This window comes from Aspergillus piperis (genome assembly GCF_003184755.1).
Source record: "Aspergillus piperis CBS 112811 unplaced genomic scaffold BO85scaffold_8, whole genome shotgun sequence".
Classification (NCBI taxonomy): domain Eukaryota; kingdom Fungi; phylum Ascomycota; class Eurotiomycetes; order Eurotiales; family Aspergillaceae; genus Aspergillus; species Aspergillus piperis.
The window spans coordinates 544,087-570,105 of NW_020291598.1; the positions used below are offsets into that span (position 1 = coordinate 544,087).

Genomic DNA, 26,019 nt, shown 5'->3' on the forward strand with positions numbered 1-26,019 from the left:
GAGGCAAGGTGGTTGCGAGTAAGTTAGTCTGCTCTAGTTAGCTGTCGTAGCTAACGTGCATGCACCGTGTATGAGGTAATAAGTGGGTGGTACTGTCAAGTACTACTACTACTACTACTACTACTACTACTTCCCCCTTCAACAACCCGCCGCGCTCATCTTTCGTCCTTTATCTGCACTCAACTGGCCACTACTCAGCTACAGGTCGTACAACCCACAGAAGATGGCAGAGATTCTCGCACATCTCACTTCGGCGTCATCTGAACTTCGTGCAATAAGCGATACGCGCGATGAAAGATATGACACACAAATGCGTGACCTGGTTGCATACATTAAGAATTACGATAAGGATCTTGACACTCAATATCTCCTAGATGTAAGCACGGCCAGAATCTTCGCGGGTGAGGGTGGAAGAGCATGGCTAGTGGATTCTTATGCAAGATAGTATATAAGGCATGCTTACGAATATGACCATTTACCTCGCAGAACCTCGATCCGTCACAGCACACGTTATCCTACCTTTTGATTCTCAATATCCACGTCGACAGTCTACAAAAACGGACAAAGGAAAATGTGCCAGACGAGATCAAGCCAGGGAATGATTTATGGGCTGAAGTGGCCTATTTTCTTCAACATTTTGATCCAATCCAGGTCCGGTATGCTGGCTATGAGTGGCGCCGACTTGTTGAACTCCTGGCACAAGCTGCCGAAGTTACTGCGAAGGTAGGCGCCCTCCAAGCCAACAGGAATTGTTTAATTGCTTTATAGTTGACCTCCAATAGCCGTTCCTAGCGGTCCAAGTGATAAAGGAGGCATTGCTTCGACTAAACTCACCTGGTGTCCTTACATCATTACATGTTACGTTCCTCAGACTTACTCTCCTTTCCAAGTCTTATCATCATGCTTTACCGGTTATGGAAAGATGGGTTTTCCAGTTTCCCACCAGTTCAGTCCAAGCCTACCGCAAGCATATCAGCCGTCCGTTGTGCTCCGAAGACACTTTCGGCGATACGTTCATCTCCGATGCATCTGGCTTCTCTGCAAAGCTGACATACAGAGATCATATGAGATTTTTTCTGTATGGCGCAATGATTTACCTGGCCTTAAAGGAATGGAACAAGGCGTTACATTGGCTAAGCATCGTCATATCGTCTCCTGTCAATGACTCTGTCAGCAAAATAATGATCGAAGGCTATAAGAAGTGGATATTAGCTAGCTTGCTGGCGCACGGAAAGGTAGTCAACTTGCAGAAGGACCCGAATTATGCTTTTGACTGACATACGCTACTGTTATAGTTGATCTCATCGCCTAGAGTGATCTCTGCACACGTTTTGAAAGTATATCAAACGTTAACAAAACCCTACGCATCCTTGGTCGACGCTTTTGAGAGGGGCGACTATCCAAGGTTGAGAGCTGAGATCGACATTGGTCGGTCAGTTTGGCGTACTGTACGTTAGCAGATGGGAGTACAATTGTCACGTATCGGTTAGACTGACGGTCTTCTAGGACAATAATGAGGGCCTAGTCTCCCAGCTGTTCTACGCTTACAATTCGTTTCTTGTTATCAAGCTAGGCAGGACTTTCTCGGCTCTCACTGCAGCGGATGTGGCACAACGCACGCTTGCACCATTGGCATTTTCTGCAAATATCGAAGACTTCGTGGCGTTGCTCGTAATGTCTGGCACCCTCAGCGCTACGCTACTGCATCTGCATGGTCAATCAGATGCAACAATGCTTCGGTTTTTTGCGCGCCGTGAATCGTACCTCAATAGTGAAATACGGATGCGAACACGATTGGTTGAAGAGGCTCGGGTACTAGGACTAATAACGAAAGATGCTAACCAATGTAGCAGTGAGTTGCAGCTGGGAAATGAAAGTCTTCAAATCTTATCTAGAAATCAGAGGTGGCCTGATGCTTCAAGGGTCAGTGGCGATGCTGTTGGAGAACTAAATGGTGGTCTGGAAATTGATGAAGACATCATGGGGGATGGTACCTGAAGTACAAGGAAACATCGGTGAACGTCATGCCGAACTTACCCATGTCCAATAGCGGATCTAGAAACAGGGCTAAGGTAATATGTACCCCAAGCCGACTTTTCCCAACAGTCCTGCATATGTAAGGTCCGCCTATAATGGCACGTTCGATACATCAATTGATGATTTCCTCTCTTGTTCAAATCACTGCCTCCTAGGGCATATGCCGGCATTACCATCAACAGCTAACATATAAGCTGCAATGTCTACCATATAGCTCTCTTACCAAAGAGTATACTAATTGGATATAAATATGGTCAGAGTACGGAGCACGCATCAATGGCCCTAGCTCAAAAAATTTAGAGGAATCCGCGTGAACAGTGAATGATCTACGCCCGTAGCTCATGCGTTCGAAGCTTATGTCTCAGGTTACATAAATTGGACATCACGCGCTGGCGTTCAACCCTTCTCTTACATGTCTTGGTTAGGTGCGAAGCACATAGAACTACCATTCATTACATGTAGATAGGTCGAACTATGATCAGCATGCAACACTATGTCCAAATTTGCTATGCAGCACCCCCGGGCCTCCTACAAAGCATTTGCGACATCATGAAATGGCACACGTCTTCATCAGACCAATAGCTGAGATGGCTAGCAATACTAGCAATCATTGATATATCGAAGGCCCCCCTGTGACAGATCAGCATTCTGTAATTAGATTCGAGATATTGTAAAGCATCCAAAGTGATAAGCAGGTGCCTTACTCTTGTATACTATAGTCGACCCTTCCATTGGAGTTCAAAGTCCTCACTTTCGCATCTTCAATCATAAGCCTCCTCCCATGATGATCGGTCCCAAGTGATTCAAAAGAGTCCCCTACGTTGCTCTGAGAATCCCTCGGCTTGCCGCCCTCCCCGGCCTTACGATAACCCTCATAGAGTGTTTCTAAATTTGAGTCAATGAGAGTAGGATTTCTGATATCTTCTGTTTGATGAGAAGAGCCGGGGTCAGCTGATGATTGTGATTTCTGGGCATGCAGAGTTGTATTAAGGCCTACTTCGGAGGATGCAGTATCTTCCGAAGTAAGACCAAGGCTTCGGTTAAGCAAACTGCTTGCGACACCGGATGTGAAGTTCGTCCACAATGACCCCACACTTTGTCCGACACGACTGCTAATCAATGATAGACTCTGACCCGATGTCGTCCAAATTCCTCTCTTGACTGACGGCAATGGCTGAGGTTTGAGTGATGACATTGCTGGCGAAATGAGAGGCTCTAGACGGTAACTAACCGGGTCAGAAGGATGGAAAATATTGAACAATTGTCGGCATTTTGGAGATGATATTGAAGTCAGAGTGTGATGCTGAAGCTTGTCATTTCCATAATCATGAAGCACAGAAGAGCTAGATTGCGACTTGACTGTCCCATTTTCGCCTTCGGGACGGGTCGATGATGATGCATATTGCCTCTGTGGTCGCCCAGCAATGGTTTTTCCCTTGAGCATCTGGAACAGTGCTATTGGAGACCCCAAACAGAATAAATCATCACAATCAAAGTCCAAATTATCGCCCTGGATTACTTTATCATGATTCTCGTCATAGCCACAATGCGAGGCTTCAGTAGGCCGTGAATTTTGCTGTTCATGACAAAGTATATCAAAAAGGATGGCGCTTCCAAGTGAATGCCCACAAAGGCTTACAGAGCCACGGAAAGAAGGGTTTCGCTTTTTGAAAAGATCCAAAATCCGGTTGCACTCCTGCTTGACTATCCGAGAGATATGCTCACAGTAATCACTTTGGTAGAGAAGCACATCCATCGCCAAATCTGAGATGAGGCCTCGAACTGCAGGAATATTGTCGAGTGTTATATCGGACAAGCTCGGATATGGGGTGCTCTCGGAGCCTTTCGCGTCACCCAGATCGAATTCTGTACGGGATTGGTGCTCCTTTTGATATGGGAAGTCCAGAAGATGTCTCCAGCACCTGGAACCTATTAGCCCTGGCACGCTAATAGTCCTCCCGGAAAATTACTTGTGAAGATGGATAAAATGTCTAATGGTGGTGGGGCAAAGGTCAAAGCACATAATCAACTTTGAGACACAAGGCAGGGTGCTACTTACACCGGGAGAACCTGGATGCGGCAGTTTTCGTGCTTGTCCGGAAAATCAGAGTTAAGAGCCTGAAGATCAGGAGAGGCTCTGTAGACACTCTTTAGAGTTTTGCGCAAAACGTTGATGTCGTGTATGAAGTTTACACTCTCTAGACGCATGCCAAGTCGCTGACCGATTCCATGAGTGACCAAGACTAGGTGATCGATTCCCCGATCTTTATCCTCAACCTTCCTGGAGTCCTCCATTTCCCTTTGTGCTTGCTTGCGTGCTCGCTCTTCGAGCTCAGCCATATCTGTTGAAACACGCTGCTCAACAGTCGGTTTTTCCTCGACCGAGATACCTTCATCGTCCGATGTTTGGTAACGAGACGTAAATGGTCCACCCATCTGTGAAACTGTCCTTTCTTGAGTATCCCCAGGCAAGACCTCTTGTAATTCTTCCCCAGATGATTTCATTTCGACGCCACTCTTATCCTCTGCCTCTTTCTGTTTGTTCGTTTCGTTATAACCACGTACGAGCTTCGTCCCTGGAATGCCACCAAGCTTTTGATAGACCGTTGTGCTCACCCTGGACATGAAATCGTCGTTCACCAGTAACGCTGTCTTAGAATCCTGATAAGTCACTATACTATTCATATAAGCACCAAACAGACGGTACGTTTCAGGTTCATTCCTAGCCACAGGAGTTGTATGCCCCAAATTCTCGGACTCATTGGAAGACCCGGGTACTGTAGGCAAAGTAAGCCTCTAACTTCGCGAAGACATGATTTCAATATTACCTTTTTCATTGTCATTTGTTCTCACAGGAAACTTAGCAGAGTAGGTAGGGCTTGTATACCGCCATGGCTTTGACTTGAGATAACCCTCTTCAAGCTGGGTAGCCAAGTTTTCTTCACATGGTTTTGTTGTCGACCCGTCTTGAAAAAACCAAGTTCCACGACGAACTTCGTAGACGGGGCCTGTCCAGTAGGCCGGCCGAAGCTCCCTTTGTTCAATAATAACATCAAAAAGCGAGTCTTCATTCACAGGAACCTTGGTCGGCTCGGACGACGCACCTCCTACCGACCTGTTGTATGAGTCATGCTCGTTCTCGACATCAGACTGTAAAAGTGCTTGAAATGCATCTTCGACGGCTTCAGAGTCTCTGGAAATGAACGGGACAAACTTCTTCGGGGGCGCTAAAGGTTTCGAGTCACCCTTTTGATCGCGGGGCCCGGGCTTCCATTTGGGCGAATCCACAGCATAGAACCACCTAACCTTAAGCGGGGGACAGTCTTTGGGATAGCGACGCGGACTCAACCCATGTCTATGTGACACTGTATGGTCCTCTCCTCGAGAACGTTGTAGGAGGTCTTTCGTACCGTTGTCGGGCTGCGGGGTCGTACTTCTAGGGGGTTTACCCGGAGTAAAGGCCCCAAAGAAAGTCCCCCTTTGACTGTCCTTTGACATCAAGCTCTTAAGAGCCCGGTATGACGGAGCACGAGCCAATGCGTTTGATAGCGAGCAAATGCGATGGCTATTGAATATGGTGACAAGGCGGTTAGCATAGAAGAAGGCCACGTAGTTAGACTGCGCGATGGTGATATAGCCAATAGTTAAGGTAGACCAAAGATACTTCAGAGGATCAAAGCGCTAAATTGGTGTATGCTGACAAGATATAGATCTATTCACCGTTGTTCTCCTCGTGCTTTTACTGTCTTTAGTGCGTGGTCAACTAAGCATCTCAGAGCCTAGATAAGGTGAAGCTGCACCGAATTCTTGGCAAAGCCGAGCTCCAGGGTTGCAAGGAACCGACATTTACAGTAAGTCGCCGGCGTGGCAATGAGGAAACCCATGAAGCAGACATCGACCGACTGGACTGCATTTAGATCCTGTCAGGGGCTACGCTACTGTATATCTACAAGATAGGCTACCCCATGTTCGACCTAGGATCACCTCAATAGACCTAGCAGGAATAAAACTGCGTACGGACTGGTAACTACTTACTACTTACTAGTACTGACCACCGCAAAGACCGTAATTACCATACAATACAGCAGAGAGTATGGCCGTGCTGATCATCGGGTGCCACGCGATTTATTTTTCAATCCATCCATGACCATGATGGTGCAAATAAGCCGTAGAATGACCAGGCTTACAACCTTCAGATCCATCCATGTCATGGAATAAATTTGTAGGTGTTCATATTGCTAACTAGTGAAGAGATCTGAACATACAAGGTGATCGAGCCTTACCTGTCGGCTACTAACTACAAAGTACTGTTACTACAAAAGCAGTACGTAGCAGTACTACTCCGTATTCGCAACCCCCACCTTTATTTCCCCACTTTCCTAGTAGGTAGAGGAAAATAGCGCAACTACGTACCTAGGTGCCTAAGTACGCCGTGCTTACTCCATTATAATAGTGCCGAGTGAAGACTGCCAACTTCTTCTTGTACCCATCTTTGATTCGAATTACATCATCAGATCGGTGACCCCTCTATACTGCTATATTCATACGCTCACAAACCCTATTGTAATACCATTGACGCCTCCTCACTAAGCTCTTAGCTTGCCAGTCTGTATTGGAAAGTACCTGAGCAAACCCCCCTGAGGATGAACGTGATCAAACTCCAAAGGCAAGTCGATGGCTCCGATAGAAATCCCACCATTCGAGATATTGCCCGGCGCCGACTGACTCTACAGCGCAGAAAATATCCGCAGTTCGAGCAATCGGAGATTTTCTCTCTCCAAGATGCTTTTCGAAAGCTGGATGTTGATGATAAAGGCTCCTTAGACGAGGCAACCGTTATTAAAGCCACCCAACAATCAGAACGAAAGCCCTATGATGTTGTGCGTCAGGCCTTGAAAGAAGTTGAACTCGACAGCTCTCGCCGAGTCGAGCTCGAAGATTATGTGGACGTCAGTATGCCACTATCGCTGTGCTCTTTTGGTCGTCCCTCTGTACTGTGGTCGCTAAGACAAATCCCAACAGCTTATTTCTAAACTCCGCTTTGCCTCGACGCAAAATCAGGCGGCTTCGGCTCCTGCACCAGTCCTTCCGGGTAATGGAGCCGGCCCGTCTCGACATGTCTCCAAAGGCAGTATAGGAGGCAGGATTCATGTCCAAGGTTCCTCGGCGAATGTGACACATACGATTAACGAGGATGAGAGAACGGAATTTACTAGGCACATAAATGCTGTTCTTGCTGGTGATCCAGACATTGGTCACTCCCTACCCTTTCCCACCGACACGTTCGAAATGTTCGATAAATGTAAGGACGGCTTGGTGTTGGCGAAGTTGATCAATGATAGTGTCCCGGACACTATTGATGAGCGCGTTCTGAACAAAGCCGGGAAGAAGATCAAAGAACTGAATGCATTCCATATGACGGAAAACAACAACATCGTGATCAATTCAGCCAAGGGTATTGGCTGTTCTGTTGTGAACATAGGAAGCGGCGACATCATAGAAGTGCGTGAGCACCTTATTCTGGGATTGATCTGGCAGATTATCCGCCGCGGTCTTTTGGGCAAGATTGATATCAAATTGCACCCTGAACTGTACCGGCTCCTGGAAGAAGATGAAACTTTGGAGCAGTTCCTACGCCTTCCACCGGAGCAGATTCTTCTACGTTGGTTCAATTATCATCTGAAGAACGCAAAATGGAACAGAAGGTATCTTGCACTCTCCAGGCAGGAGGTTTCCAGCTGTGAAACTACGACCAAACCTACAATCCTAGAGATGCAGCCGACTAACTCTGTTATAGGGTGACAAATTTCTCATCTGATGTTAAGGATGGTGAAAATTACACCGTGCTTCTGAATCAATTGGCCCCAGAGACCTGCTCGCGGAGTCCTCTTCAGACCCAGGATGTTCTTCAGAGGGCAGAACAAGTCTTGACGAATGCGGACAAACTAGGCTGTCGGAAGTTCCTGACACCCTCCTCGCTCGTCGCAGGGAACCCTAAACTGAACCTTGCTTTTGTGGCGAATTTGTTCAACACTATTCCAGGCCTCGACCCAATCACCGAAGAAGAGAAGCTCGAAGTTGAAGATTTTGATGCTGAGGGTGAGCGGGAAGCCAGAGTTTTCACCCTGTGGCTCAACTCTCTCGACGTACAGCCCGCTGTCAATTCTCTATTTGATGATCTTAGGGATGGGACTGTATTGCTGCAAGCATATGACAAAGTGATGCCTGGCAGTGTCAACTGGAGACACGTCAATAAGCCTCCGGCTTCCGGGGGAGAAATGATGCGTTTCAAGGCAGTTGAGAATACTAACTACGCCACTGAGCTTGGGAAACACGTGGGATTTTCCTTGGTAGGTGTACAAGGAGCGGATATTACTGATGGTCAGCGAACTCTCACGCTTGGTTTGGTTTGGCAACTAATGCGCCGGGATATCACAAATACACTCTCGGGCCTAGCCAAACGTATGGGCAAGCGCGAGATAACAGATTCGGAGATGATCAAATGGGCAAACGAAATGTCGCACCGCGGTGGCAGATCCTCATCGATACGCAACTTTAAGGACCAGTCGATCGCTTCAGGCCTTTTCCTCCTTGACGTGCTCAATGGCATGAAGAGTAGCTATGTCGACTACGATCTCGTAACGCCTGGTCGGAACGACGAGGAGGCTTACGCAAACGCGAAGCTGAGCATCAGCATAGCGCGAAAGCTAGGTGCCACAATTTGGTTGGTACCTGAAGATATTTGCCAAGTGCGCTCTCGCCTGGTGACTACTTTCATCGGTAAGTTCCAAAAGCTTTGGCCTGTGGCGAGCAGCATCTATCCTACTAACACCATATGACTAGGCTCTCTGATGGCCACGTACGAAAAGATGCAGTGATGGCTCGGTAAAGATGTACACCAACGGTGCACCGCGCTTTTTCCTATCTACTCCTTTGTGAATTCTTACTGTCTTCAAAGTATATGTACGTACTAGTCATGACGCAGACAATAACAAGATGCTTCAATCCCCACCGTCTTGGAATGGCTGTATGTAAGACAGAATTGTGTACGAATGTGGGCATTCCCACATGCCATACTTCCTACTGCCTTGATAGCCGATAATTCTGACTCTACAACTGCAAAGTCGTCCTATTCATTCCACTAAGTGCAAGGAAAACATAGACTAGAGTGTAGCCTTCAGTCCAGACTCGTGATACGGCAGGTCAATACTTCATTCATGTCTTCCGGATTTCTCTTACCTTGTATTCTCCCCACAAACTAACATGACGACCAATTCTACAGACTACAGAGTTACAAATCGTTTTCGAAGCGGTGTTGCAGGATATGCACGAAGTCGACCGGTCTTCCGAGACGGTAAAGGTCAATGATCATCGACTATATTAGAATGCGAGCTCAAGACGGATAACGGATCGCTGTTGATCGTGACGAAAGGACGAGACAGTCTGGCGATACGATAAACAAGAAAAAGGCCCGCTCGACGTTCGTTCGGTCATGATTCGAGCTGCTGACCATGATAAATACCAATGTTAAGCAATAGTACCAAAGCCCCAATGCCTCGTATCTTTGCGCCAGCACTTCCAGGAGTTGGCCCCTTCGTGTTCTCTCTCTGCTAATGAACACTGCAATTTAGAAGGATTAAATGGCAAAGGAAAGCACATAGGAAGAATTAATGCAAAGGAAAAATAATGGAAAGCAAGACAAGAGAGCAATGGAATGAAGAGAAGAGCGCACGTGCATGGGGGGTGGAAGAGGGGAACGGCAGCTCGGGGGAGGGGTCAGGAAAATAGCGCCAGTATTGAACAGCGACAGAGCGAATTAAACATCCAGGTCGATCACCAACGTGCACTGATGACATCTTAAGCTTCACGTTATACCCCTCGGGCCTTGAAAACAATCCAGCACAGATTGAGGTCTTTGGCCAAGTGTATGGTACGAGATCTGATAGTTCATGAAGCCAAAATAACCTACTCGGCTGTATCAAGCTCATCATGAGCGGAGGTCAAGGGTTCTAAGGGGACTGCGACAAATGATCAGCCACGACTAGAAGTGGGTGCATGCATCAATGAGCATACCTTTCCTGTCTTCACCATTGGGGATATTCTCCCGCTCGTCCTCGCGTCGTTCACGATCGTCATCACGGCGCTCCCTTTCATCCTTGATATCGCGGTCCCTCTCATCAGGGCTTCGAGAGCGGTCACGGGAACGTTCACGGTCCCGGTCGCGGCGATCATAATCCCGGTCACGGCGATCATAGTCGCGATCGCGGCGGTCATAGTCGCGGTCATGTCGGTCATAATCCCGTTCGTACCTGTCGTCCCTTCGGGGAGAATAGTCGCCACGACCACGTCTAGGAGAAGGAGAGCGGCCACGTCGTGGCGGAGTACGGTCACGTCGCCGGTCCCGGCCAGAGTCAAAACGCCAAGAAGCAGATGGAGGAGTACGCGCCCACTTTAACCATGTCAGCCAAGTTATGGATTCCATAGTCTTCTACTCACCTCAATTTTCAACAGATCATCGCGGCCAATCCGCTTATTATGCATTTCATGGTATGCATCATCTGCGTCGCGGCGGCTCTCGTACTCCACAAAGGCAAACCTTATGTCGTGAGCAAGTATCATTCAGGGTTCGAAGCCTGGATTAAACATACAGTCTGCTGGAAGGGGTACGCGGCGCTGGGATGTCACAGCGGACAAGACGTCCATATCTAAGTCATTGTTAGAAGAATTTCCACATACATATCAATCATTAAATATATGGTGCAAGGCAACTGTGAGAGGAAAACTCTTTCGGAGGGTCCCCCTTCAAGGAGTCCCCTCTCCAAGGAAATCGGATAAACAAGCAAATCTCTATCATAGTATGATATAGAGAGCGGCACCGACGTCGGTTTGCGGGACTCAGCCGAGGTGAATTGCGAGAATGGACACGGGTCGTATAGTCATGGTAGCGCGTAGCAATCGATGAGCGGCACGTACCGTTCGAATTCGTAGGCAAGGTCGCGAGCTCGGGTCCCGTGCCCGAAGCCGGTGACATAGAGTGTAGTACCAGGTCGAGACATTTTGTGTCAGCCAGTGAGGTTGTGTGGTTGTATGCTGAACTGGGTAGGCAAATCAACAATGGTGGTGTGGATGCGAGTGAAGCAAGAATGGGCAGGATGTAAGGAAGTCAGAGACAATTCAGGAACTACAGCTAAGTTTGTATGCCACAAGCGAAGTATCCAGGGATGTTCTAGTTGCCTATTACATAATGTCTGAGTCAGTAATTTAACTCAGAAACGGATACAATTGATATGTTACTTGCGAAAAATTACATGAGTAACATGATATGTCTCTTGATATAACCACGCTGCAGATAAATAGAGAGAACCCTTTGAGTTGAGTAAATGCAGGATGTGCCTCGTTTCTTACCTGATTGACTGAAGCTTCACATCAACTAAATAGTCAGTCTAACACCTGAGGCTAGGACGCTGATAGTTCCCGGGATATTAATCATCATTTACTGCAGCACGTCTGTATTGTATTAACAATACAATTTGCTTCTCATCACTTTTGATTCGTAGTTAGCTTGGGACTGGGTTATTACGTACTCAATGTTACTAGTGTCTGTTAGTCAACAGCTATATCAAGCTAGCATGCCGCCCTTGCAAAGAAGCAAAATTTTTCGTCTTTCGGAAATTTTCTTGACTGCACATTCTTTGATTTACTTCAAAACGCGACAGCCTCTTCCAACATGAATGCTGAACTACAACAAGTTCAGAAAGTGTGGGAGCGTATCCGCACTAACAGCCCAATTTATGCTTTTCTACTTCAGGACATTGACATCTATGATGCTGGGAAAGGTGTATTCAATGCGAGACTCCAAGTCGGCCCTCAACATTTGAATTCAAAGGGTACCTTACATGGCGTATTTTCAGCCTGTGTCACTGACTGGGCGGGTGGGTTAGCGATTGCATCGGCCGGTCTCGATTCAACAGGTGTCAGCACGAATATTCATGTCAACTATCTCTCAACAGCGAAAACTGGAGACTGGCTAGTAATTGAAGGTCGCGCCGACAAAGTCGGGCGAAACCTTGCTTTTACAACTGTGACAATCTCGAAGCAGACTGACTCTAATGGGGGTACAGTTGTTGCACAAGGATCTCATACCAAATATATCAAGACACAATGACGGTTTCAGACAGGCTTGTGAATGAGTTGTGATCGGGCTAGCAGGGAGAAAAACACGGTGGTATCTGCACTTCCATATAAACCGCAGTCTTCTTTGCATCTGGCATGAAACGCATATACTTTGAATGCTGGATTCACTCGGATTGCGGATAGCAATGTCCATCCTTATTTGCTTTAGATACCTTGTCTTTTACTGGTAATGCAAGGTAATTTTGGATGGGTACACAGCACTATATAGATGAATATAATCTTCACGATTCAACTACAAGTAGAGTTTCCTTCAGTTTTGTTACTGGAACAGAATTTGGTACCGCTACGCATGATTAGGCTTATCACTTATCCCAAGCCCTGAACTTCTTTTGGATTCTGGGCCCCAATAGTTGACAGGAGTACGGCACCACCAGAGTGTCGTCTCTCCAGATGTTGTGTTTTGGTTTCCGTGCGCAAAACGTATCTTAACGCCGTCTCCAACAAGGAGCAAACACTCAAGCCTCACCACATCCTAGTATTTCATACGCAGCGTTGACATCGGCTGGTTAAGTTTCTGATAGCAAGTTCTCATCAAATACGGGCCAGGGACTTCGTGTACTGTGTTCATCGTACGGAGTACTGGTACCACTAATCCTGCTCCTATATTAGACCGATATGCGCAGGTCGCATTACCCATTTAGCTACTATATATGGCGGACTTTGTCGACGATTACAAACCTATTTGGAAAATATGATTATCCCATGATGTTACTGGTACAAATAGATTTGAACTGATTTGCACATCCTGAATATACATTACTCGTGGTTCTTTTACTACTTGGTAGGCAAAAGTGCTAACTAAGTATGTAGTAGCACTCCATAGCTATACAAGCTCGTGATCCCCGGCCGGTTGTATTAGGTAACCAAAGCGGACATGCCGATCAGATAACCAGATGTTAAAGGACAACCGAGCTTCCTGACGACGCGCAGCCTTGATCATTCGCGAAATCTTGGTTTTCATTCTCCTCAATAAACCTGCAAACCTGCGTTACGGTCAATGCGATCATTTAACAGAGCCAATCGCCATGGATGAGACTTCCAACTGGGCGGAACAGTCACAGCCCAAGAAACCCGAATTAGCTGAGACTTCTAACATTGGTTTGCCGACGAGCTACAACGAGCAGGCCGCGACGGAGAGTTTGGACCCCGTGCGATCAAAAGGAGTCATTGAATCGACGCTTCAATTTCTCTCAACGGCTAATAGTGAGACTCTTCTGGGTGTCTTCGCATGCTTGGTAGTCGCGACGCTCGTACTTTTTGGAAGACTAGGTTTGCTCTTGATCGGAATTGCTAGTGGTATTATCTTGCATGCACAATGGGAGGCAGTTTATGAAGACCCTATTCATCCATTATCCAATCCCCGACAGCGAAGGAGAAAGGAGCTCGCCCTGGACATAACCAGAAGACTACTCGATTGGCCGAAAAGTACGACCTTGGCTGCCGATGCTGAACAAGATGACACTGGGCAAGTATTCCTCTTCGGGGACTCTTCCTCTGCTGATCTTGATTATTCTGCTCTTGGCCCCAAGACAGCGGATGCCCTGAGATCAATCACCGATGCAGCTATGAAGGACTATGTGATGTAAGCTCTCGCCTATAATGCTATTTCGTGAGCTTACCAGACCTCGAAAAGCTCCTGGTCTAGTCCAATATTACCGCCCGAGACAACATTTCATCTGGCATGCAGGAAGTTGTTGGCCGAGTTTATCTCGTCCTTGTCATTGCACCTCTCTCGTAAACGCTCTGCTGACACCTTTTTGGAACTCCTCACTAACTCATCCTCACTGATCATTGTGTTTTTGAATGAGCTTTCTGCAGCATTCGAGTCCGTTGGCTCCACTAAACCGCCGGAAGAGGTAGTCTTGCGCTACATAGAGACGTCCCCTGAAAGTGGCCTGGCGAATATCTTAGCCAACGACCAACAGAAGAAGAAGCTCGACATTATAGCGGACGATATTTTGGCCAGATTTCTAGACCCAAATGTCTATGGGTGTCTGCTGCTCAGAAATTTCATGCGCGAGATGTTCGTGAGCGTTCTATTTGAGTCAACCGTATCGAGTCTTTCGAGGCCAGAAATCATCAATGGCTGGATTATATATCTTTTTAGTGAAGGCAAGTCAGAAATAATGACTGCAATAGACGCCGGTGTGGAAGGGGCCCAGGAACAAGTTGTGACAGCAACTAGAGAACTCAACAGCGTAAATGAACTTCCATCCGATACAACGAGCAACACGAGCCCAGACTCCGATATCCCTGGGGATATAATACAACATGAAATGGCAAATGTTGACAGGGCAACAGTGGAAGCCAAAAGAGAGGCGAAGCGACTCAGTGACATGATCACAGCGCATGATCAGCAGAAGCAAAGCCCAGAGAGAGCACTGGGAGACTATGTGCAGGAGGTGGCATCGGATGACAGGATTGATCATAGAGAAGTCTTGCCTGCAGATGAGATCGGAGACGGAGCTTTGCAACGCAAAGTCTCAGATCGTGATCAAGCAAAGCATATTGAAAATAATATCGATTCCAAACTGGAAGAAAATAACAGCTCGTCTCCTTCACTCATGCAATCCAAGAGTCCAACCGCACCTACTTCGCTACCGGAACCAGCCATCCTTCATCGTGCATCCATAACGGTAGAAACCGAAGCTTCAAAGGTCACCTCGAAAGGCCCACTCCGCTCAAAGCCAACGTCGGACTACTTACTGCAAGTTGAACCTGTATCGACACGGTCTACTGGATGGATGGTTTTCCGAAAATATACCGATTTCGAATCGCTTCACCAAACTTTGGAGGCTATCTCGAGACTGCACAAACTACGGAAGTTCTCAGACGATCACCCAGTTGTACCCTCGTGGAAAGGCCAGACAACATTGGAATTGGCTAAGAACTTGGAATGTTATCTTCAAGATGCTCTTAACCATGAATCTCTGGCAGAGAGTGAAAAGATGAAACGATTTCTTGGCAAGGATGAACATCTTGGATCGGACTTCAGTAATCCTTACGGCAGGACTGGGTTCCCCTTTCCAAGCCAATCTGCACTCGAGAATGTAGGAAAGGGAGTGTTGGGCGTATTATCCAATGCACCCAGGGGCGTCTCGGGAAGTGGTAAAGCCATGTTGGATGGCATGACAGGGGTGTTTGGTGGAGGCAGCAGTAAAAAGCCATCGCCAGATTCAGTGGTAGGCGATAAAGCCAGGCCACTAGATCCTGTCAACCATAATGGGTCAATCGATCAGGGGTCACAGGGGAGACTTCGGAATTCTGCGAGGATTGGCTCGGCTTCCCCACCGGACGGATCTCACAGAGACAAGACATTTGGGAGGCCAGCTCCCCCTCCTGAAGAGGCTTTTCCAAATCAATCCGATACGGCTACGGACTATGCAGGATTTCCCGACAGCTCAGCTCAGACGACGGATGTAGGAAGCACTGTGGCTTCTACACAACTGTCTCCTTCAACCGGGCGCAATACTTCGGCTGACCTACCCCGGTCTCCTGGCGGGACGCAAGATAATTCTCACGCCAACAGCGAAGGGCAAGCACCAGACGCTGGATTAAGCGAGTACAGAAGTCGAGGCAATCCTATCACGCATGAAGAGACGCGCATAGCAGTCGAGCTCATATTCGCGGTAATCAATGAACTATACACCTTGTCTTCGGCATGGAACATACGCAGGACTCTACTTAATGCGGCAAAATCGTACATATTACGCCCCGGAAATCCTCATTTGGAGACGATCCGTGAGCTGCTCCAGGTATCGATGATTGATTCGCATACGTCAGATGAAGCAATTGGGCTATATCTCAACAAGTTACGTGAAAATGCTCTGCCAACGGAAAGCGAGTTAGAAAACTGGCCGCCGCCATCCACTGATGCTGAGAAAGAACGGCTGAGGGAGACGGCTCGCAAAGTCTTCGTTCAGCGAGGCTTACCCCAGGCTCTTACGAGCGTTATGGGAGCAAATGCCAGTAAGGAAGTTTTGGGGAGAATCTTCGATTGTCTGCAGGTTCAAAATCTCGCTAGGGGGTTTGTATATTCTCTTTTCTTGCAGGCTCTCAAGACTGCTATCCTCTAATGTTAACATACGGGTCCCGACTCGCTGAGTATTAGCGATCATTAGTGATCACAAGAATCCCGTCGCATGTATAATACCAAGATTAGTTCCTTTTCGCATCTCTAGTGCATTGAACATCACATGTTGTTTCGGTAATATAAACTTTATTCACTGTATGATGACTGTAATTGAATGTTCACTATTTGATTAGGGTCACGTGAGATATATACCGCATTGACGGTCCGTTCCCCCTTACATATAGTTAATGGAGAGCTTGTCCACTTTGAGCTTCCGAGAGAGATATTAATGACACATCATATCATCTAAACACAGTCAGTGGTAAAGTTACGTTCGCCCCTTTCTTTGGCAGCAGACATAGTTATGTCTTCCAGAGCCAGAAAGCGCGAACCAGACGCTGAGAGTGATTCTATCGACGACCCTCGGTCATCAAAAAGGACGAGGGGCAATGTCTCGAAGGGAAACCCAGACCCTAATCATACCGATTTACTCGCTGGCGAAGGAAAGCTTGACTCGAATGGAGACCTTTACTGGGAAATCTCCAAATCACGCCGTCTGACCATCTCATCTTTCCGTGGGAAGACCCTGGTCAGTATAAGGGAATACTATGAGAAGGATGGCCACGAGCTGCCTGGGAAGAAGGTTCGTCTTCTATGTTCTAATAGGCCTCGTCACGAAACTCATCGTTTGCGCAGGGAATCTCTTTACCAATTGATCAGTTTTCCTCTCTTGTGAGATTATTACCTCATATTGAAACCACTCTTCAGAATAAAGGCGAATCAATCCCCCGACCACAGTATGATAGCGATAGTAAATTGACCAGTGAGAACAAAGAGGGCGGTGATGGCTCTGATGATTATTCGGATGACAAGGATACGCGCCGGAATATCGAAGCGACGAGTGAGGACGACAGCGATGAGTAGGCATACCCACCAAAGGGGCTAGAATCGTCATGAGGCAGAGGGTATGGGGTTATCAACAAAGCTATTATTGCTTATCTATCCCTGGGCTTGACTGACGCTGAATTATAACGGGAATGATGAGTGGACCTGTTTATTCGTTATCAGTAGGTATGCGAGTCATCGAATATGCCATGGATCCTTCCTCCAAACCACGAGAGTACGTATACAAAGTTTCGAAATCGCGCATTCTAGCTTTCAAGAACACTATATCCAGCTAGTCCCTTTGAGTCCCAGTTGAATCAAACTAGATTTCCTATCAGAATATCCCTTATCACCTTATCGCTATATCTCGGTCACTCTTACACTTTTTACAGCTCCAGTAGACCTACTTAACCGATCGGAGCCTTGAGCAGGTAAGTGCTTTCAACCGAGTATTTTGGGGAATTAAATAAATAATTTACATTAAAATGGGTTAAGATAAAATAAAAAGCACTTGGTACCTATGCGTCCCTTTATTGTATCATAACTAGAAGAACACTAGCTACAGTACCGTAGAATAAGTATGTTGAAACTGATTAATGCGTGAGTGGCATGATGAAGCATCTAGCTCTGATTCACCCAATCTTCTTCTTTAAAGTTGCTTATAGAGCAACACAAAGCCTCTGGGGCACTAGAGAGCCCCTTAGCAGTCATCTAGTAATGGTGCCCGTGCCTAGAGAGTGAAGATATCAAAGCAATTTCAAGAATTCGAGAGAGGTTGGGGGCCGGAAGAAAGACTTCTTGTATGACAGGGTACTATCCATGAGATACATGTAGACTAACCAGGGTGTCGAACTACTAGAAGTTTGACGTCTAATTTTCGATCCGGATACAAACTAGTTAAGTTTATATAGTATTACTATGAAAAGACTGGTTATTGACTATACCGTCATGTTGTGGAGGTTCAACCCAAACGATTACAGATTACATTTGCATACAACCTTGTAACCCCAGATGTATGTACCAGTTAATCTATGGGTTCAATACTGAAATAACTGAGTACTCGGGTTAGCCATACTTTGTTCATCAATCAAATTTTTAGTACCACAAGATGCACGCTATTATTTGGCATCCAGGAGACCCGCATTTGAATGCACAGTCTTTTGGGGTAGATAGTCCCATTTCAGAGGCTAGTATGTATGTTTGGCTATGTACAGTGTGACACCTATTGAGACATTGCAAACTCCGAAATTCCTTAAACAATATGCATTTATTTACTTATTAAGCCTTTTTGTGCTGGGTATTATTTATGGCTATGCGAATACCCTACAACTACTTGATTGTGATGCGTTATGCCCCTTAGAATGTTACAAACTCTGTACTCCGTACTATGGGGCAACTATGGTTGTTGTCCCGTGGAAAGTTCGGTGGTTAGCAAGCAAAGCAGATCCATGGCTAGTGAGGGACTTCCGTCATATCAGACCAGAAAATGGAAAACACAAAAGCCCCTTCCCCCTTTTCCACCCTTTCCCTCCCGTATACAACGCTACAGTATAATACGTGCTGCTGGAACATTTTCTTGACCTAAATTATTGAGATACCCACCCGCACAATCCCTGGCTATCAACTTGAAATTACTGGTTCTCCTTGTCAGCCTGGGCGTATAGTCCGGTTTGACCTGTCTTATCCTCCTTGTGACTTGATTGCTTATCAGAAAGAGTGCTTTTGGTATGTTCTGACACAGTCGTTTAGTTACCTCTAAGTATAAGTATTCAAAAGAGTGGAAATCTATCTCAAACATTATAACTATGACTTGCACCATTGGCTATTTCATACTAACAGATAATTACCCCTCTAGTGTGCTGGAAGGCCTGTGTGGACTAGAGTTCCGGATCCGAGTTCAATCCCTACCGTCGGGTTTATCGAGCATCCTACCAGCGCATATCAACCAAGAGAGAGCAAGTATCCTGGTTTGTCGACCAACTTTGTCGATTATCATCTCGTGCATAGCACTACCTGTTGTGCACCAGGTCTGGGACAAACTTGTCATGATTAAGGGGAGAATGCGCATTCTATAACGGCAAACCCGCCAATTGTATTGTCAAAACACACGCGCGCGCACACACACTATGCAACCGGAGTGAGTACTCTGGTATGGGCGCAAGACAGCAATCGAGCTGACAAATATCTTGTGTGGACTATCTCAGGCTGCAGAAATACTGTGGACACATCAGCTTCCGGTAAAAAGGAACTTCCTCGTTGGCCAAGCCATTTTCGGCGGTGCTATACTATTTATCTGAAAAGCCGAAGCCGGGAAGCTTCATGACTGGTTCTGCCACTCTATAAATTGCTAGTCTCTAACTGCGGTCACGGTATCGCAACATCGGGATTGTGTGAACCAACGTTCCCGGATATTTCTGGAAAACATCTTGCGCCCATTGGTATCTCACCCAAGTCAACGTTCTAATATATACTGGCATATGCTGAACACAATCGTACACAGTTGAGGAAAGTCGAGTTATAGTGACCCGATAGACAACGCCCACGTTCATCCATCCCCACAATCGCATTACAGGCTATGTCTAGATTAAAGGACTCGGATACCGCGGATTACATTTCCAGAATCGGTTCAGGAACTCCGGCAAATTCTGCCTCGCCACAAACTGCTGTGTCGCTAGACAAGACGGATAAAGGTCTCATCCGTGAAGGACTAGGCAATTTAAATCGCTGGTCGCAGTCTACAACATCTAGCCAAAATTCACCGGAAAATAATCGTCGACTCGATTTTACCAGAGTGCCTAGATCACCTTCCCCAACCACTGGGCATGACGAACACATTGACAATAATGATGGCTCGGAATATCAAAGTCGGATAGCTTCCGAAACTGGCAGTGAAATACATGACGGATTTCACATGCCGGAGACATTTGATACTTATGATGGATTGCGCACGCATCGGCCTTTTCAAACGTCGATCACGTCGAGTTATGGCGATCCTGTACCAAATCACCCGGTCGACGCTGTAGGAGCGACAGTGCCACAGACTAATTGGATATTTTCTGAGGCCACTGAATTACCCCATAACCTTTTCCAAGACCCCTGGGTCAAGGAAAACGGTTCAGGACCTGATTCTCCCCGGGGTAAAAGTAGTGTGGTTCCTACTCGCCCAGTTCTAGAGGCACACAGTCCACGTGAATCAGGGCCTAACGCACCAGCAGAGGAAGGACCGCGGTTGATCTCTGAGGGAGATAGAAGTCAGGAGAAAAGAAAGCGGGGTCAGTCACAGAAAGCAATGCTTTCCAAAGCGTTGCAGAAAGCGAATACCGCAGTTCTTCTCGACAATGCGGCGAACTTTGAAGGGGCTATGGAGGCTTACAATGATGCGTGTCAACTCCTACATTTGGTAATGCTTCGGAGCGACGGAGGAGAAGACGAGAAGCAAAAACTTCAAGAAATAGTGAGTTTCCTAACTGAATTTAAATTTTCTTCATTTCTAAAACTGAAATTTCCTTTTAGCGTGATACATATATGGTACGAGTCACTGAGCTACAACGTATGGATTTTTCATTTCGAGATTTGGATAGCAAAGCCCTCCCTGAGCGTCCGCTGAGTCAAGAATCATATGGTGACTTATCTCATCCAATCGTTGATGAGAACGATGTAATGGCCAGAGAGAAGCGTGTCTCTTTGCAGCGCAGTTCTATGGTCCAACCGTTTGATCTGGCGGAAGGGCTAGCGTCCAGTTGGGATCACCAACCGCGCCAGTCATTATTACCGTCACCGCTAGGTGATCGTACACCGACTACAGCCCAATCGTCTGATTCGGTCAATTTCCATCATCCTGGATCATCCCGGCGTATATCGAAGTTTGAGTACATGGGTGCTTCAGACCCCTCGGAAACAATAACCTCAGGAGTAGATATCACTCATGCTGCTGGCCAGTCTGACCTGTCCTCTTTCGGGGATCATAAGAAGGATGTGAATGAATCGACGTCTTGGCTCGACACCATCGATGAATCTGGCGCATCTTCCCCAGCCTCGATACGCTCAGAAGTGTCATCAATATACTTGCGACATAGAGGGAGCTTTCATCATGCTGTCGGTACCGAGGCCGAATTTGATGCTGCCCTTGATGCTGCTGTGGAAGCTGCATATGATGAAGGTCTGGAACCAGCCGTCGATCTAGATGATAATGGTAGCAGCAATGACATTGTGGCCAATGCTCGGAGAAATGTCGAAATCGCGAAGCAAAAGGTGAGAGAAGCTGAGCGGGAGGCTCAGATAGCATTGACACGCGGGCAAGAAACACTGCGTCTTCAAGAACAACCTGCGTATGACGGTGTCAATGATATTCGGACCGATTATCTAGATGAGGAAGCTGAAGAAGAGGAGCGATTGCTGGAGGAGATGACCAGAGGCTATGTTATGGATGACTTCGAATTTGGCATTCAGTCCAAGTCCGCTCTTCCCCGCCAGTCAAGATCGGGTAGCCTTTCTAGCAAATTGCGGGATGGCTTGACTGCTTCCAATACTATGACGGCCCTAAGCCCCCTCGCAGAAGATACAAGCCTGCCCTTCACTGATGATACAAACTTCGAGCCTAGCGGGTCGTCTCCCCCAAGTCACGGCGCACTTTCGGTTTCGACAAATTCGGGACAAGCCTCAATATCAACGCCAACGGTGCGAGCACGGAGACTATCGGGTCAGTATGCCACGGAACTAAAGATCGAAACAAATACGGACCCATTCAGTTTTCGGCCGCCGCCAGTTCCAAAAGATAGTACAGCTTCAACCTCTACTATCAATCATCAGCCAGGTCGAGCATCGGGTCCTGCTTCTGCTCTACGATCAGCCGCGCCTGTGAAGAATCGAAATGTCTCAATTGGATCGTTTAACGAAGATGCTCTCTCTAACGCAATCTCAGTAAAGATGCCTCACCAGGACGATGATGGCCGTGAGCTCTCCAAAGTTCCATCTCCAACACGTCCCATCGGCAAAGTACCTTCAGCACCGGATAATCTGGGCAAGCTCAATACAGGAATGGGAACTTTTCGTCTGAGAAACATCTCAGTTTCGGGGCCGGAACCGTTCGTTGAGTCCCCAAACAGTCCGTCAAGCAATGCGTTTCCTGCTGTCGATATTCATAAAATGCCGATGACTGGTTCAATACCTATAATTCCCACACCCACCACTGCCATGATGTCAGCGAATGGCTTGCCAAGTGGAGGACTGAATATATTCGATAGCCATATACATTCTCCGACGAGCCCTGGCTCTCCAAATTTGTTGGCCACCGATCCTCCTCTTCCATTAGAGCCGTGTCCTGAGTCATTTCTTCTGCGTCCATTTTGGCTAATGCGCTGTATCTATCAGACAATTTCTCACCCACGTGGTGGTTATTTGTCCACGAAGTTGTTTATTCCTCGAGACGTGTGGCGCGTGAAGAACGTGAAAATCAAGGCAGTCGAAGAAAAGGTGTCTAACTGTGACTTGCTAACTGCAGCATTACTCAAGTTGGCAAAGGTTGATACTTACGATGCTGATGCTGTTTTGGAAGAAATGCAGTCTTTGGAAAGTGTACTTGACCAGGTGCAGATGTCGCTGTCCAAAAAAATAGGGAGTGAGGTCGGAGTGCAGGGCGCCATGCCACTCTTCAAGTCAGCTCAATCTTTCGAAGACCCTGCAGCCGTCGATGCGCCGCCCTCAAAACCATCGAATGTACCAAGCAAATCATATCTGACCTCCTGGCGTAAGTTACGGTCAAAGAATTCCGGGGTCAATGCGACGGCTTCGCTCCCTGCATCAAAGGACACCAATAAGGACAATGCAACCGTTACCACCATTCCGATGACGTCTTTGCCCACTTCCCAGCCATTGAGGCGCAGGGTATCTCAATTGCACTACAATGGATCTAATAACTATATGGGAGCCTTGGCACGGCTTTGCGATGCAGCTCAGGTATTGGGTATGTGGCAGGACTTACACCCCACTATCGTTTCGGCAGTGTTAACCCCGCTTGCTTAGATCAAATTGCTCAACAAGTCGAAGATCCTGGCCTAAGGCATTCTTCGCCGACGCTAGTCGGCCTCGAGTTAAGCACTCGCCATGCTGCAGAGTTCTTTGGACTCTACGTTTGTCGATTTGCCCTGAACGATATCGGTATGATGCTTGATAAGTTTATTAAAAGAGGCAGTGAGTGGGTACTGATCTGATGACATGGCTTTGACTTACATGTATCATACTTGGAACTTCCTCTTCCCCTTCTTCATGCTTATACTATTACTATTTTGATACGATTTTGTTTCTCCCATCATCATTCTTTTATACATTATCATCAATAATATGCTTATTGATCGAACCTGAGCATGTGAATTCACTTGTACAAGTACCTGCAAGATCGCATGTTTTCTGATCTTTATTCCTTAGCTTTTCCAGTTGTGATAGTTCTCGATAAATATACTGCTGGAGTTACCATTTCGCATCTATCTTGGGGAGATATTCAAACCCCGTGCATACCCTGTGTTCCATGTCGATTGCTTCGATGAATGCGGCGATGTTTATCGTTTCCATGGACTACAATAGGCGTATGACGTATGAGGGTCCCTGGCGCTTTTACACGGAGCAGATATATGCAAGCTTTGGAACCTGCAAGTCGAATACCTCTTTCAACCTCGCCTGGCTGCTGACGCAAGAGACACTTGGCGTCTCTTTTCCGCGTCACGAATGATCTCAGCAGATAACTTCAGGCTTGGTGCAAGCCGCGCATACCTGCCAACCTCCGTTATAACGTTAGATATGATCCCGTCTAGCTGAGTCGCTGGAGGCAATAGTGATGAGAGAGTCGGTGACATGGTTGCCCCCATGATTAACAACGCCTGTGAGACCATGGAAAGGGCACCTTGCCAGAGGTACGGCAGGTGGCCCTCGCGATGTCTGCTTATATGCTCGAGTTGATTCAATGTCGCCTCCAAGCACCGCAAGCAGCATTCTTTTACTGTCGGGTCACTGCATGCATACTCATTCTGGAATACCGCCAGGATGTAAGGCCGGTAAATTATTGTACGGCAGGCGAAGTAGCGAAGCCTCAAAACAGTCTGAATGGGGCTCGATGTCGGCCCCCCAAGGGGGAAGCGGACAGGCTGAGGAAGGCTTTCATACCATTGAGAAAGCTGGAAATCTAGCTCTGAGGCGATAGGACCGAGTGATGCGAGTGTCAAGATGCTGTCTTTTTGGTAGATCATATGACTGACTCTGTTGAGCAGCCTTCTTAGGGCTATTTCAGCCAAGAAATACCAGAGCTCATCCTGACCTATCATCACATCTACCATCTTCTCTCCAAGTTGTATGCTTCCTTCGTCTTCTTCGTCTTCTTCATCTTCCAGTTCAAAGCCCCCAGGGAGATCGACGAGCTCTTCAAAATGCACAATACCCGAGTGTGGTAGGTCTAGTTCTGCAAGCAAGTCGCTTTCAAATAGTAAGGTGTTCCAATACACTCTTGTGCTGAGCTCCTTCCATTGCCCTGGAACACGAGAGGGGTTGCCTAGGAGTAACTGCAACTTCATGCTGGCATTTGATAGTAGAGTCCACGCCTCGAGGGGCCTGACCATGTAAAATAGATATGCAGATGCCAATATGACACATTGCGCTGCGAGCACCGAATTGCGCGTCATGACAGCCGGCAAAAGAGCCCAGGCTGCGGCAAAATATGGTAGTCCTGGAAGTTCTTCATCTGCAGAAAGGCACGATATACTCCCAGATTGACTGGCACTGCCCAGTGCCAAAACCAAAAGGACGACGCAACTCTCTGGCCCTCCCTCGAAGTCCAGAGAAAGAGCCTTCTTGTAATAGCGGGGCCATGTCAGTGGGTTGACACAAGCATACCAAACATTTACGCGTTCGAAAAAAAGTTGAGCGTGAGTAAGTGCGTTTGATACATCTAAGTTCACGGGAGGTTCGAGCCGAAGTGGCTCACGGGCCATCTCTAACTGTAGAAGGGTATGAGGATCATAAGGGACAGCGACCAATTCTCGGATTAATGGCCATTGTAGAAGGTGTAAAGCTGGTGTAGTATGTACTCTGGGCATAGTTGAGATACTCGTCGGTGGATTTGCCCATGAGCCAAGGCCCACCGCGATTGACCTTGTAGGTATGTTGGCGAAACTGACAACATCATCACCACCTATTTGGACAAGGTTGGCAGCTGTGGAAGAATTCGATGACAGCGGAGACTGGCTGATGGGGTCTGAAAACTTTGACTGAAGCAAGACTTCTATCCTGTTCAGCTTCTCGATAATCAGTTTGTCACCGGCATCTAGTTTGATGCCTGGCTCACGATAAACACAGTCTGCATCCAGGTCTACGCAGAGCTGGCATCTTGGGCGGGCTCCGTTACATCTCGTTTTCCGCAGACGACAGATCTGGCACTGAAGCAGCGCACGCACATTAGTATCACTTGTGCTTGTACCAGAGCTAGTACCAGGGTGGTACTTGTTCATAATTATAGAGGGGAGGGGCATCCAACATACGGCTATAGTTGCGCGCCTTCGGGGATACTCGGTTGCTTCAGAGTTGTTGCGCTTTCTTGCTAGGGTTGAATCGAGAGTAGCATCGTTATCGGGTTCTTGAGAAGACATGGTGCTTTCAGCCCTCGGTGCATACGAAAACGCTGATCCCGGACAGGGTATGGCTTCAGCAACATGAAGCCAATGGTAAGGCCCAAAGATGTGTTGTTGTGCTCAAGGAGGCACAGAGAATGCCGCCCACGCGGCCACTGGCAGCTGTAAATGATGTGACTAGGGCTGTAAAAAGGCAAAGATGTCAATGGGCATTTCTCA

At 47.2% G+C, this 26,019-nt stretch overlaps 9 protein-coding genes across 9 annotated transcripts; 6 read left to right on the forward strand and 3 right to left on the reverse strand.

The window, feature by feature from the left end:
- The first annotated feature begins 1 nt into the window (after position 1).
- Positions 2-2,178, forward strand: BO85DRAFT_448994 (putative COP9 subunit 3). Its single transcript, XM_025660065.1, has 5 exons — positions 2-376; positions 487-723; positions 783-1,235; positions 1,296-1,448; positions 1,507-2,178. The coding sequence occupies exons 1-5, from the start codon at positions 224-226 to the stop codon at positions 1,996-1,998; spliced, it is 1,488 nt and encodes a 495-aa protein (XP_025515799.1). The 5' UTR covers positions 2-223; the 3' UTR covers positions 1,999-2,178.
- A 365-nt stretch (positions 2,179-2,543) lies between these two features.
- On the reverse strand, positions 2,544-5,535 carry BO85DRAFT_370959 (DDHD family phospholipase; the record flags this gene model as incomplete). The annotated part of the gene is made up of 4 exons (XM_025655982.1): positions 2,544-2,667; positions 2,742-3,959; positions 4,097-4,794; positions 4,891-5,535. The coding sequence occupies 4 exons, from the start codon at positions 5,533-5,535 to the stop codon at positions 2,544-2,546; spliced, it is 2,685 nt and encodes an 894-aa protein (XP_025515800.1).
- Positions 5,536-6,680: 1,145 nt separating this feature from the next.
- On the forward strand, positions 6,681-8,915 carry sac6 (fimbrin; the record flags this gene model as incomplete). The annotated part of the gene is made up of 4 exons (XM_025656005.1): positions 6,681-6,986; positions 7,060-7,742; positions 7,835-8,817; positions 8,881-8,915. 4 exons carry the CDS (start codon positions 6,681-6,683, stop codon positions 8,913-8,915), a joined length of 2,007 nt encoding a protein of 668 aa, XP_025515801.1.
- Positions 8,916-9,115: 200 nt separating this feature from the next.
- On the reverse strand, positions 9,116-11,420 carry BO85DRAFT_288405 (RNA-binding protein). Its single transcript, XM_025655241.1, has 8 exons — positions 11,332-11,420; positions 11,011-11,271; positions 10,686-10,742; positions 10,534-10,633; positions 10,111-10,486; positions 10,007-10,055; positions 9,277-9,644; positions 9,116-9,200 (listed from the first exon to the last, which is right to left on the reverse strand). The coding sequence occupies exons 2-7, from the start codon at positions 11,091-11,093 to the stop codon at positions 9,431-9,433; spliced, it is 879 nt and encodes a 292-aa protein (XP_025515802.1). The 5' UTR covers positions 11,094-11,271; positions 11,332-11,420; the 3' UTR covers positions 9,116-9,200; positions 9,277-9,430.
- Positions 11,421-11,693: 273 nt separating this feature from the next.
- Positions 11,694-12,469, forward strand: BO85DRAFT_448997 (PaaI family thioesterase). Its single transcript, XM_025660066.1, has one exon. It carries the CDS (start codon positions 11,765-11,767, stop codon positions 12,200-12,202), a length of 438 nt encoding a protein of 145 aa, XP_025515803.1. The 5' UTR covers positions 11,694-11,764; the 3' UTR covers positions 12,203-12,469.
- A 454-nt stretch (positions 12,470-12,923) lies between these two features.
- On the forward strand, positions 12,924-16,448 carry BO85DRAFT_448998 (PX domain protein). The gene is made up of 3 exons (XM_025660067.1): positions 12,924-12,945; positions 13,042-13,813; positions 13,865-16,448. Exons 2-3 carry the CDS (start codon positions 13,257-13,259, stop codon positions 16,305-16,307), a joined length of 3,000 nt encoding a protein of 999 aa, XP_025515804.1. The 5' UTR covers positions 12,924-12,945; positions 13,042-13,256; the 3' UTR covers positions 16,308-16,448.
- Positions 16,449-16,550: 102 nt separating this feature from the next.
- On the forward strand, positions 16,551-17,690 carry BO85DRAFT_519787 (transcriptional coactivator p15/PC4 family protein). Its single transcript, XM_025665077.1, has 2 exons — positions 16,551-16,946; positions 17,000-17,690. Exons 1-2 carry the CDS (start codon positions 16,668-16,670, stop codon positions 17,225-17,227), a joined length of 507 nt encoding a protein of 168 aa, XP_025515805.1. The 5' UTR covers positions 16,551-16,667; the 3' UTR covers positions 17,228-17,690.
- Positions 17,691-19,536: 1,846 nt separating this feature from the next.
- Positions 19,537-23,530, forward strand: BO85DRAFT_288743 (uncharacterized protein). Its single transcript, XM_025655245.1, has 2 exons — positions 19,537-20,642; positions 20,702-23,530. The coding sequence occupies exons 1-2, from the start codon at positions 19,764-19,766 to the stop codon at positions 23,207-23,209; spliced, it is 3,387 nt and encodes a 1,128-aa protein (XP_025515806.1). The 5' UTR covers positions 19,537-19,763; the 3' UTR covers positions 23,210-23,530.
- BO85DRAFT_288629 (putative C6 finger domain protein) lies at positions 23,530-25,993 on the reverse strand. The gene is made up of 2 exons (XM_025655243.1): positions 25,711-25,993; positions 23,530-25,608 (listed from the first exon to the last, which is right to left on the reverse strand). The coding sequence occupies exons 1-2, from the start codon at positions 25,816-25,818 to the stop codon at positions 23,851-23,853; spliced, it is 1,866 nt and encodes a 621-aa protein (XP_025515807.1). The 5' UTR covers positions 25,819-25,993; the 3' UTR covers positions 23,530-23,850.
- Positions 25,994-26,019: the final 26 nt, after the last annotated feature.